This window comes from Grammomys surdaster, unplaced genomic scaffold, assembly GCF_004785775.1.
Source record: "Grammomys surdaster isolate TR1022 unplaced genomic scaffold, NIH_TR_1.0 165, whole genome shotgun sequence".
NCBI classification, from domain to species: Eukaryota; Metazoa; Chordata; class Mammalia; order Rodentia; family Muridae; genus Grammomys; species Grammomys surdaster.
Window position 1 is genome coordinate 9,256,513 of NW_021604613.1, and position 12,920 is coordinate 9,269,432.

Genomic DNA, 12,920 nt, shown 5'->3' on the forward strand with positions numbered 1-12,920 from the left:
AAAAAAAAAAAAAAAAAAAAAAAAAAAAGATGGAAGGAGAAAAGGTGACTTCACAAATCTGTCCTCTGACTTCCATGAGCCAGACGCATATCACGCACCAGTCACACACACACACACGTACGTACGTACGTACGTACATGCATATAGTAATAAAGTACGATTCTATTTTAAAAACCTACCCAGCAAGATGGCTAAGCATTTAAAACCACTAGCTGTATCCCTCAGACCCACATGGAAAGAGAAGACTCTGATCTTCACACATGTATTTGTTACTTGTGCCCCTCCCCCATACATAAGTATACTTTTTTTCAGGTGTGTTAAAATAAAGTACTGCTATCTTACTTTTACGAGAGGCTAGGGACTAAAGAGGTAAAACAGGATTTGGGAGCAAATAAATAAGAAGTCAGGACCTCATCCAATCCCTGAATGTGGGAAGCAAAGTTGTTGGTTTGCATAGATTGAGGGAAACCTAGATCATAAAGCCAACATCAAACCAAATCTTGGCCACGTGAGAAGAAGGCAGCTAGAATTGACAGGTCACTGGGCCTGTTCCCGGACGGCTTGACCCGGAGTTGTTCTCTGAACAATCCCTCAGGGTCAGCACAGCAGGTACCGTTTTAGACAGTCTTTACACAGTAAAATCTGCCAGGCTTGGCAGCAGGCGCGAGAACTCGCTGGGCCAGCACTGGGAGGGGAGGAGCGGAGGTGGAGTGGGGGTGGAGGCAGTTACATAATTACCCAGCGCCTGGGCTTTCTTTCCCCGGCAGGGCGGCCCGCACGAGCCGAGCCTCGAGACTCGACCTCAAATAGCTCCAGGAAAAAACCAGGACCGTAAGTGAACCCAGGAGCTCGTCAGGAAGATTACATAAGTACGCAAGCGCACGGCAGGAGCGGCGTGTGTCCTGGAGACCCGCGCCCCTCTGATTGGCTGGCGGGAGGCGGTACTGACTCGTGCGTCAGCCTAGCGTCAGCGTGGCGTCATGAGGTTGGGAGGGACTTAGTGGGAAGAGGCGTGTCTTGTTGCCCAAAGGGCCTGCGGATTGGCTGTGAGGCGCAGGAGCCCTCCCGCCGGGCCGGCCTGAGGGCGGCGCCTCGGGCCGGGTGCCGGCGTTGGCTACCGGTTTCACAAAGATGATCATGGCAGCTCGGACCAGTCAGAGGGCTTTGGCGAGGGTGGCATCGGGGTGCCGTCCGAAATCCACCATCGTGAATGAAGCCCCGGCGCGGGGGTCTGTGCGCAACGTCAGGTAGGGAGCGGAGGTTTTCCGGGTTGCGGGTTCGGGACGGGCTTGCGGCTGGGGCGCTGACCCTAGTCGGCTCTGGAGACCCGGGGCGCGGTGCTCCGCCGGCTGGCCTGCGTGCATCTCATATTTTGAGGATGAGTCAGCGCCGAGGCGGCCGTGGGATTAACGAGAAGCAGCCGGGCCTCCGGCTCCCGCCCTTCCGGTCTCCTAGAGGTAGACGGCGGCCGTCCGGAAAGTTTAACTGCGCCCTAGGGCTGCCGGCTCCCGGGGCCGTGGGAGTGCGTGTCCTGGCGGTGAACTGCCTGGCAGACGCTCTCTCACTTGCTGTGGAGTTCTTTGACCCCGGCCACTCAGTGCTTGCAATATGAAACGCAGCCAACAAAGAGGACCTGTTGTTTTTTCACTGTAACTTTGAGGTCCTGTAACCTTGAAGATGGCTCTGCCTTCGTTTTTCCTGGTTGGTCCTTTAGAGAGATTTGAGGGTGGGGGTTAACCTAGAGACTGAAGGATACTGTAAGTTTACCATGCAGTTTTCTATTACAAATAATACTGTAATAAATTATTCTCAGAAATTTAAGTTCTCTCGGAGTGGTGGCTCACACCTGTAATCTTAGCAGTAAAGCTAAGGTAGGAGGATCGCGGTGAGTTCAAGGCCAACCCGAACTACAAAGTGAGCCCCTGTCTCAAGACCAAAAAAGCAAAATTGGTATTTAAAATGAATCAATATGTATACATTCGAGAGGAGAAAGTCCAACTCTTGCTGGGCTTCAGAACATTTCGGTTGAATGAAGACTTTAAAATATCAGCAAAGAGGCTAGGCCTGGTGCTTTGGAGGCCAGCCTGGTCTGTGTAGCTAGTTGCACATCAGCCAGAGGTACAAGGTGAGATCTGACTCAAAAACAAACTATCAGCCATGCTTCATCTCCAAATCTCACACAAAAATGTCGAAACTGTGAAATCATATAGTTTATCTTCAAAAGATAGCTTTCCAAGCAGGACATAACCTCATCATACTGCTTATATTACTGATTAAATGTTGCATTGTTGCTTATGGTCTGAGGCGTGTGCTCAGAAAGTCCATACCGGCCTCAGCCTAGGAAATATCAAGTGACTAGATCTCAAAAAAAAAAAAAAGGCAACAAAAATGCTTTATAAGTACATAAAATTATTACATTAGCTTGTGTTCTGGCCTTTATTGTAATAGGTTACTTGAAAGAGTAGTATTGGAGTATTAGTGATTAAAAAGTGTGTTTTTGATATGTTTCGGTATTCATTTGTTGGCTTGACCGTGTATGCAGCTAATTGTATGGGGGCAGGTGAAGGGGAGAGGTGCTGGAGCTAACCTTGAACATGTTAACCAGGTCTATCATTGAGCTCTCTACCCCTAACGCTTAATAGTGTGTGAAATAGATGTATTGCCCAGAGGAGTATAACCAACCAAACAGGCATACTGATCAGGAAATCCGTTAGTTTATTTTAAACATATGTGGTTTTCTTAGGAGTATGATCAGGATTAGGTGTCTTGTGGGGCTTAAGAAACCAATATGTGAATCGTTACAAAACCTGGTACTGATACAAATTTCCTACTCGACTTGACTCCAGGATCTTCTTTTGAGGAACAAGCATCTTAGTAATTTGTGTGTGTGTATCTTCTGGCAGGAGTTCAGGACCTTGTGCATGGTAGGCCCTGTGAGCAACATTTGTTTTTTTAAGAGACAAGAGTCCCATAGTGTAGCCCTGGCTGGCCTGGCAGATATTCACCTGCCTCAGCCTCTGGAGTCTTGGGATTGAAGACAAGTATGCCATCATACCTGGACCTTCTATTATCTAAGGAACAACTCTCATATATACCTTCAACTCCAGCTTCAGGAGAGCCAAGCCTCTGGCCTTCTCACACATACTCATACATGGACACATGCACATAATTAAAAATAAAATTTAAAAAAGGCTATTATCAAAGTTGGCTATGCATGCCTATACTCCCAGCACCGGAGGAGACTGACACACAGGATTTCAAGGTCAAGCTTATCCTAGTCTACACAAAATGAGACCCTGTCTCAAAAACAAAAGCAAACAAGAGACAGGACATAGAGGCGGGTGAATTTGTGCTAGTTCAAGGCCAGCCTAGTCTACCTAGCAAGTTTCAGGCTAGCTAGGACTGCACAGAGAAAATGAACAGCTAGGCATTTTGCATACTAGATTTTCATTCCATCCGTCCGACTGTCCGTCCGTGTTTGTGTGTGTGTGTGTGTGTGTGTGTGTGTGTGTGTGTGTGTGTGTTGTGTTTGCTATAAATGAATTTGGTACAGATTTTATGTTACTTTAGTAAATACTCATTGTCATCGTATTTATGGTTTTTGTTTTGTTGTTTTTGTTTCCTTGGAAACAGGGTCTCCACTGGGTCTCCTGGAACTCTCTCTGTAGGACAGGCTGGTCTTGAACTCACAAAGATCAAGCTGTCTCTGCCTCCCAAGTATACCATGACCTTTTCAACTTATTGTACGTGTTACTGTGGGTGCACATGTGCCACAGAGCTTGGTGAGGTATGAACATACAGAGGCCATAGGACAACTTTAGGGAGCCAGTTCTCCCCTCATAGGTCCTTGGGGTCAAACTCAGGTCATCAGGCTTGGTGACAAGTACCTTGACCTGGTGACACATCTTTATAGCCCCCAAATAAAAGAAGGTGGATATGGTGGTGCACACCTTTAACCTCAACACTCAGGAGCTGTTGGCCAGTGGATCTCTGAGTTTCGATTTCCCAGCTGGGGACTGACCCAAGGCTTTACATATAATAGGCAAAAAATTACTAGCTGAGCTGTAGCCTCAGCCCAGAACATGAACTACTTGTTTGATATTTACTTATTTGGTTTTTGTGGGGGTGCATATGTATGAATATTTTACTGCACTTGTATGGAGGTCAGAGAACAACCTGAGGGACTTGATTGTCTTCTTCTAGTATGTGGGTTCTAGGTATAAAACTCAAATTCCTGAGCTTAGCAGCAAATGCCCCAAGCTCATTTTGTGTGGGCTGGGATAGAGTCTGGAACCTTGCCACACTGACCACAGATTCAGCCTTCCAGCAATTCTTTGATAACTTCACCCGTGTATATAGTGAATTTGGGTCTTCTCCCCACCTTGTGTGTGTGTCTGTGTCGTCTGTCTGTGCCTGTGTTCATTTCTATATGTTCATGAGTTTTTGTGCCTGTGTCCATGCATTCATATGTGCACTTGCTGAGATGTGTATGGATATCTGCACACAAGTGTAAGGGCCTGAGGTTGCTGTTGAGTATTCCTTGATTAATCTCACTGCGTTTATTGAGATAGGTCTTTCAGTAGAACACAGAGCTTGCTCATAGGTCTAGTTTGGCAGCCCAGCTGTCCTTCTGAGCACTAGGTGGGCCCCCATTTTAGGAGATCTGAACTATTGAGTTCTTTAACTGAGCCATCTCCTCCCTACCCACCTCCTTTTTCTGCTTGAGCTTGGATGGGAGGCTATTTATAGGGCGCATAGGCAACTTACCAGTGGTTATATCACCCCAGCAAACAACTGCCAGCAATCCGCCGAGGGATGGAACCTCATGAGTACCTTCTCCATCCATGATGAGATGTTGAAAGACCTGGAACCTCATGAGTACCTTCTCCATCCATGATGGAATGTTGAAAGACCCAATCCCTTTTTTTTTTTTTTAGATTTATTTATGTGTATGAGTGCTCTGTCTGCATGCTTGTCTGTACATCAGAAGAGGGCATCAGATTCCATTATTATAGGTTGTTGGGAGCCACCCTGTGGTTGCTGGGAATTGAACTCAGGACCTGAAAGAGCAGCCAGTGCTCTTAAAGGCTGAGCCATCTCTCCAGTCCCCACTTCCCCTTTTTAGGGCTGTTTCCCACCCTGGATGTATACGCATGCACTTGCATGAGTTTATGTACAGAATGCAAATGTGCCCATGGAGGCTGGAAGGTGCGAAGTAATAGAATTACTCTGATCCCTGTCTAGCTTCAAGTGAATGAGGCTCAAACTATGATTTATTAGACTATGTGCAATTACCCCTGATATGGATTATGCCTAATCTAATTATCTAATGCTAGACTGGCTGCTTTCCTAACTGTGCTCCCCCAAAACTGCTGTTGGAATCTTCTGGGTTATTTCTGCTCCAGCAGTCTGATGTCCTGGGGAGGCATTTTATTCTGATACCTGCTGCTGGTTCAGCATGACTAATGAAGACTTCTTGTTCTCTCCATCTTCTCCTCCTCTGTACTCCTTTGCTTTTTTCCTTTTTCCTCCTCCCCTCTGTCCACCTGCAGTCAGGTAACTCAAACTCCAGCTGTCTCGATTCTCCCCAGTAACTAGTTGTAGCCATTTTTATTTAACCAACTGTTTTTAATTGGGGAGTAAGGGTTGCACAGCAAAGGTGGTATACTTGGGAATTGACTCACCTTGGGGCAACCAGATCTAGGGTACAGAATCAGCATTTGAATATATAGCAGCAGACCAACCCCAATAAGAGGGTGTTAGGAACCAGAGTAACAGATGGTTGTGAGCTACCTGGTATGGGTGTTGGGAACCCAGTCTGGGTCCTCTGCAACAGCAGTAAGCACTCTCTAACTTATGAGCCCCTGAAGGGCCAGGTCTTCTGCTGGGATTCATAGCCGTAGGGAGTTCATGAGTGTAGCAATCTTCTGCCCAGAAGACACTGTTTTGTGGAGTCCCTCTCCATCCTTCAGTTTTTAGATTGTTTACTACCCCTTCTTCTGTTTACCCTGAGCCTTGGAGCATGAGGCATACGTTGCATGTTGCTTTTGCTGCCCTACCTAAGCCCTGGGAATGGACCAAGCTACCAGCCCCTGCCCGGAGAATTTTGGATCCTTGGATGAAAAACACTGACACACACAATTGTTCAATTTCAACTTGTCTTATTGGCACAATTGCTGGGCACCCCCAGTCTACCTTGGCTAGGTTGCCCTTCCCAGAACTTCTAGCTCAGCACCCTAAATCTCCACTCAACTTCAATTGCTCTGCAACCTTCAGTCCCAGCTCAACTCTCCCAGCTTCCTGCCTGTAGAAGTGGCCTGTGGCTGCTCCCCCTGAGATCTTACTTGGCTGGTTGGCTTTTTTTCCTCCAAAGCATGGTGAACTCTCCTTTCCTCCCTCTCCTGAGTCTGCCAGCTTGCCTGTGGGGACCTGGAAGTCCCACCTATTCCTTCTACCCAACAATTGGCCCATGACTTCTTTACTGATAGATCAAGAACCAATTGGGGAACAGGATCTTAGCATCAGAACCACTCCTAGTCATAGGTGTCTCTTTTAGAACTGAGCACTTGATAATTTTTTATTCTTAGCACTTTAATTGACTATGAGTTTCTGTGTAAACTTTCACCCACTTGGGGAAAAAAAAAAAAAACTTGTCTCGTGTAGAACTAACTTTTATCCTCCAGAAGTAGTTGTTGTCTGGGAGGCTTACTGCCTCCATCTGCTAACCTAGGCCTAGTCTTGGAAGCTTCTAGTCTCTGTACAATCTAATCTAAGCCTAGAACGTTTTCAGCTTCTGAGACTTACTGCTGAATAAGCTCACCCTTTTTAGTTCTTTCTGAGGTCTGATTGACTGGTTCAACTCAGCTGTTGTGGCTCAAACTCTTCTCCAAGCTGACTGATTCAATCTGGCTTCTCTATCACTCTAACTGAATTACTCTGCTTGGCCTCATACTAACTCTGGCAATCTGTTCTAATCTTCTGGCTCCTTCTCATTCCCTGGCTCCTTCTGTCTTCACCTGTGTCTAGCTTGTTCTGCAATCTATATCTGTACAACTCTCCTGGGAAAACTGCTCCCCCTCCCCCCCCCCCCCCTTAGGTAGCTTTCCTTTCCTTTCTCTTCTTGTGAGAGTTGGGCATATCTTGTTCTGTCAAATCTTTCTCTAATTCATCACTTTGTCTGCCACTCGCATTCACAGTATGATCAAATATCCTGCAATAGTCTCACAGGCTGAATGCAGCAGTAAATTAAGGGTATAACTGAAAGTTTTTAGAAAACAGTTTGACAACATGTCCACTTAGCAAAACAATAGCAATAAGTTCCCCGCTAAGGCCTGTGGCCTCACAGATTCACAGTATGAGGCATGAGTTTCTTCCTGTGGAGCAGGCCTCCAATCCAACCAGAAAACAATTCATTACCTACAGCAGTCATGCCACGATTGTACCAGCGAGCATATCTTGCCTGGTAAGTAGCTCACAGGTTTTCAGATGGGTAATACTTGATCCATAGCAACCTTCCTGCACTGCGAAAGTTAGCTATCAGTGGAAAGGAAGCTCCCAACTCAGTTTCAGCTTGATTTCTGTCTTGCAAACCAGATGCCATTGTTGCTATTGGCGGAGATCTGCAGGGGCTTCTAACCTGACTGGAGTGGCCAAGGAGCTGCACTCTCCAAAGCGGGAGGGGGAAGTTGGATTGAGGCTGCTCTCTTCTGTGATTTCTGCTGGAGCTGGCTAGCCAGTGAGGTGCAGTGGCTAGGAACCAAGGTGGGGCCACCGTGCAGGAAGCGACTACACTGAGCCCAGGCAGTTTTCAGAGGCAAAAGCTTCAGGAAAGAACTCTCTTTCCCAAAAAGTGTTCTAGCTCTGGTATGACAGAAGCTCTCAGGTGATCCTTGGTGAAACAATTCCTGCCACTTTATTTCTTCTGGATAGGGTCTTACATACATTTTGGGGTGAGTTGGGGTCTAACAGCAGATCCGTTCTATTAGGTTGGTCTGAGATGTTAGGGATGCCTCATCTGCATGTGGAGGAGCTTGGGACGCTACCCCTATGTGTGACTAATTGTCACAATCCTTTCCATGGGGTGCTGTGGGCCTGGTCGAGAGCAGATGAAGTGCCTACCGTCCTTTGGTTTGAGGCGCTGGGGCTTCTGAACCCACTCAGCCTTACCAAGTATCCTGGCACTGTCCACTGCCCTACAACCATATGGTGAGTCTCTCTCTTCCTTTGTTGTCTGTGTATGCTGTGTGTGTGTGTGTATGCTATGTGTATGTGTGTGTGTATGCATGTATGTGTGTGTGTGTGTGTGTGCATGTGTGTGTGAGAGAGACAGAGAGAGAAGGGAGGGCTTCCAGGACATCCCTTGGCTCTGCCACCCGTCTCTCCAGAAGTGTGGAGGGAACACAACATGTTCTATGCATCTGACTTCTATGTGGATTTTTGAGAACTGAGATCCTCTTGCTTGGATGGCAGCTGCTTTACCCACTGAACTCTATTCAGCCTTCAGGGGTTTTTTTTTTTTTTTTCCTTAATACTCTCCTCCTGACCTGTTATGCTGCTTCTATATTGCCGTTGCTGTTTTGTTTTGTTTTGTTTTGTTTGAGACAGATTCTCCTGTAATCCCAGCTGGCCTCTGGCTTTCTCTGTATTGGATGGCCTTAAGCCCCTGATCCTCCCTAGTGTTGGGAATACAAGTGTCTGCCCTGAGTCCCGATGCTTGTTCGTTGAGACAAGGCCTCCCTGTCTGGTTACAGCTTCCTGGAATTCACTATGTATACCGGGCTGTCTGTGAACTCTTGCTGATCTTCCTCCCTTTCCATTTCCAAGTGCCGAGATTGCAGTATTGTACTGCTGTGCCAGGCTGGTAGTCTTTTTCAGTTTCTGGATAAGCTCTTTTCCTACCTGCCACCTAGAATGCCTACTACACCTCCCCCATTTATTTGCATTGTTTACGTATAATTATGTTTCTATATTCCTATGTATTTACATTTTACTATTGAGCTACTGCCCCAACCCATTTTTATTTTGAGACACTTTCACTAAGTTCTCCAGGCTGGCCTTATTCAAGATATTGCCTTAACCTCCCGAGTATTTGAGATTACAGGCCGATGCCACTAAGCACAGTCCTACTTACTACATATTCACTAAGACAGGGCCACACTTAAAAAAAAAAAAAGTTTTATTTTTAGTTATGTGTCTGTACCTGTGAGTGAATGTCGATATGTGAGTGCAGGTGCCCTTGGGATTCCTAGCTACAGTGCCATGTTTGAAAGGTTCACTCTTACTCTGTTCACTGTGATAACTGTAGTGATTAACAGTAAGCACAGAATAAGAGCCTGTGTGTATGTAGACTAAGAGCTTATTAGTGTGTGGACTAACAATGGTTGGAGAGTATAAAATAGTTATTCACTAAGCTTGTTAGAAACAGGGCTGGAGAGATGGCTCAGCCGTTAAAGGCTAGGCTCACAACCAAAAATATAAGAAAAGGGTGAACAGGAGCATAATTGGCGTCTCTATGTAGACTCACCTCAAACAGCTAGCACCATGTGACAGGATGTCCTGCAACACAGGCATGCAGTTCTGATGGCGGCCAGAGTCTAGATTGGAGACGGAGACCTGGCTTCAGGTCTCACTGTGGAGCAGGAGTCAGGAAACTGCCCAGAACCCACTGGGAAACAACTTGGGTGTATCAGATGGACTGAATAATAGATGGAGAGTATACTTAGCAAGCTTATGACAAGAGTAAGTGATGATACACAGGTACTAGCTGGAGTCAGGTCTGAGATGGAAACCACACTGCCAGCTGTTGATTTTCTTTCTTTATGCTGCTTAGGACATTTGTCTTTCTGAGTCTATGCCTGTGTCTTCTTCAGCACTACTCTAAAATGGCAAACGTCTGAAATACGGTTGCTTATTATAATGCCTGTATAATTTGTGTTTAGTTTTTATCTAAAATGTTTTAGATGTTGTTTTTCAGATACTTTTCTCCCTGTGGTATACTGATGAACAGAACCCTTCCACCATGCGCCTCAGTTTTGCCAAAAGAGATCTGTGCAAGAACCTTCTTCAGAATCACTGCACCATTAGTAAATAAACGAAAGGAGTATTCAGAGAGAAGAATTATAGGGTTTGTATATAGTAATTTTATTAAAGCACACTTGCAATTTTCTTTATTTCTACAGACCACACTGCTAGGTAAGCCTGTCTATAGCCCTTGCTGTTTTATACACACTGTTGAAAAACTGTAATATTGGGCTGGAGAGAGATGACTCAGCGGTTAAGAGCACTGACTGCTCTCCCAGAGGTCCTGAGTTCAATTCCCAGCAACCACATGGTGGCTCACAACCATCTGTAATGGGATCTGATGCCCTCTTTTGGTGTGTCTGATAGCTACAGTGTACTCATATACATTAAATAAATCTTTTTTTTGAAAGTGTTATTAGAAAAAAGAAAGATGCCGGACAGTGGTGGAGCACGCCTTTGATCCCAGCACTTGGGAGGCAGAGGCAGGCGGATTTCTGAGTTCAAGGCCAGCCTGGTCTACAGAGTGAGTTCCAGGACAGCCAGGGCTATACAGAGAAACCCTGTCTCAAAAAACCAAACAAACTAACAAAAAAAAAAGAAAGAAAAAAAGAAAAAGGTACTGATTTTTATGTTTCTTAATAGGGTATATTACTGAACTTTTTTATGATTTTTATTTTTTACATATGGGTATGTGGGATAGAGGTATGTGCATGCGAGTGCAGGTATCATTGGAGTCTAGAAGGTGTTCTGGAACAGACAGATGTGAGTTACCCAGTGTGGGTGCTGAGAATTAAACTTAGGTTCTCTGCAAGAACAGCTGCATTCTTAACTGCTGAGCCACCGCTTGCCCTGAGTTGATTCTTGGGAATGAATACTCATCACATGTCCCCTTCAGGGCATTTTTGTGACTCCTAACAGGACTGCTTTAGATGAGAATTATGGTTTTCTTTCTTTCTTTTGCCAAATAACATGATTATAATAAATTTTTATAGGAAATCATTTGTATATCCTTAAGTGAGCTTAAACTCACTCTGTAATGGTTAACTTTGAGCTCTTGTTTTCCTTCTGCTTTAATTTCAATTTTAATTTCTTTGGTGTAGTGGTATTAAAGGCCTGAACCACCCTGCCTTTTTTGAGACAGGGGCTTACTGTGTAGCTCTGACTGACCTGGAACTTGCTATATAGACCAGGCTGACCTCAGACTCACAGAGATCCATCCATATGCCTGTCTCCTGGATATGGAGATTAAAGACTGTGCCACTAAGCCTAGCCCTTGTTCTTTTTCAAATAGGATCTTTTTATGTTGCCCAGGTTTTTTCTCCCTGCCTCAGACTCTGGAATAATTCTCTTTTTTTTCCCTTAACTTTTAATGTTTTTTTTTTTTAATTTTATTTATTTAATGTATGGGTGCTCTGATGCATATATATCTGCCACCTTGAAGAGGGCATCAGATTCCCCCTATAGATGGTTATGAGCCACCATGTGGTTGCTGGGAATCAAACTCATGACCGCTGGAAGAACAGCCAGTGCCATCTCACCAGCCCTGAGTAATTCTTACTGTTGAGTGAATGTGTGTGTGTGTGTACATGTACATACACACGTATATACATATATATACACACCATACACACACACACATGCACAGATACACAGACCTTTGTGGGGGTGGAGGGCAGGGGTGTGTGTGGTCTTACTAGCCTAAAATCTTGAGTTTTGTTGCCTTAGTATCTCCAGAGCTGGCATTACAGGCAATCCCTACCATACCCAATGAGACAAACAATTTTAAAATGTTGACAGTAATTTAAAAGGTTCCAGTTGTGACTTCTGCCATTTCTATTTGTAGCCATTTTACTTCCTGTGTTGCCATTCCATCGTGTCCTTCGTTTATATTCTTTTTAAAACTCATCTCATAGAACTAGTTGTTAACGCTATTTATCTTTCTTTTTAGGTACTCAATGCAAGAAATGTATGATGTTGTATCAGGAATGGAGGATTATAAGCATTTCGTCCCTTGGTGTAAAAAATCAGATATAATATCGAGGAGATCTGGATATTGTAAAACCCGATTAGAAATTGGGTTTCCACCTGTTTTGGAGCGATACACATCAATAGTAACCTTGGTAAAACCGCATTTGGTAAAGGTAAGTTTTTCTTTTGCTGAAGGCTACTAGATCACCAAATAGGTCATCTGGCCCATAGATGTGAGAAATGTTTTTATCTTTGCACTGTTAAAACAGGAGGACATGGTAGCACATGCCTGCAATTCGAACAGTAAAGAGGCTTAAACAAGTGGATTCTGAATTTGAGGCTACCCTGGGCTATAAAGTGAGCCTTTATATAAAAAAAATTAATATATTTAATATTTTCAGTGCATTACTTTACCACTGAGGGGAACATCAGTTTGTTGAGTGCACACACACGATTTTGTTTTGTGTAAGTTTGAGGAGTGGTGATAAGACAGTGAGAGGTCAAAGGTTTTTTAAGAAGGGGAATGTGAACATAGAGATGATGGCTTGGTGTCACGCTGCTCTTTCTGAGCACTTGGTTCAGTTCCCAGCACTCACATGGTGGCTTGCTCCTGGCTTTAACACTAGTTCCAAGGGATCTAAAGCTCTCTTCTGGCCTGTGGTCACTGCATTCACTTGATATAAATACATACACGTAGGCAAAAACATACATATAATGAATGAGTCTTTTTTAACCCTCTAAATGTAAAATGTTAACATTGTTAAGGGTATCCTGCCAGGTACCGTTAAATCATATTAACCATGTTACCCTTGTCAGAGGACCCAATTTTTTGAAGAAAAGTACCTGGCCCTTTATCTTTTCCTTTCTTTTCCTTTCTCCTTTTTTTCCTTTCCTTTTTCCTTTCCTTTTTCCTTTCCTTTTTCCTTTCCTTT

The 12,920-nt window shown here is 44.7% G+C and overlaps 1 protein-coding gene across 4 annotated transcripts in view; it reads left to right on the top strand.

The window, feature by feature from the left end:
* Positions 1–789: 789 nt before the first annotated feature.
* The window catches only part of Coq10b (coenzyme Q10B), an 18,946-nt gene continuing 6,815 nt past the window's right edge, over positions 790–12,920 (top strand). The window contains exons 1-4 of one of the 4 annotated variants that reach the window (XM_028765792.1): positions 7,157–7,462; positions 8,106–8,205; positions 9,974–10,123; positions 11,969–12,161. In XM_028765792.1, coding sequence (XP_028621625.1) covers positions 9,999–10,123; positions 11,969–12,161 — 318 coding nt within the window. In that variant the 5' untranslated portion in view covers positions 7,157–7,462; positions 8,106–8,205; positions 9,974–9,998. Of the gene's footprint in view, positions 832–1,131; positions 1,248–7,156; positions 7,463–7,539; positions 8,206–9,959; positions 10,124–11,968; positions 12,162–12,920 lie in introns of those variants that run through there. The other 3 variants (XM_028765790.1, XM_028765789.1, XM_028765791.1) reach the window with 3 other exon arrangements.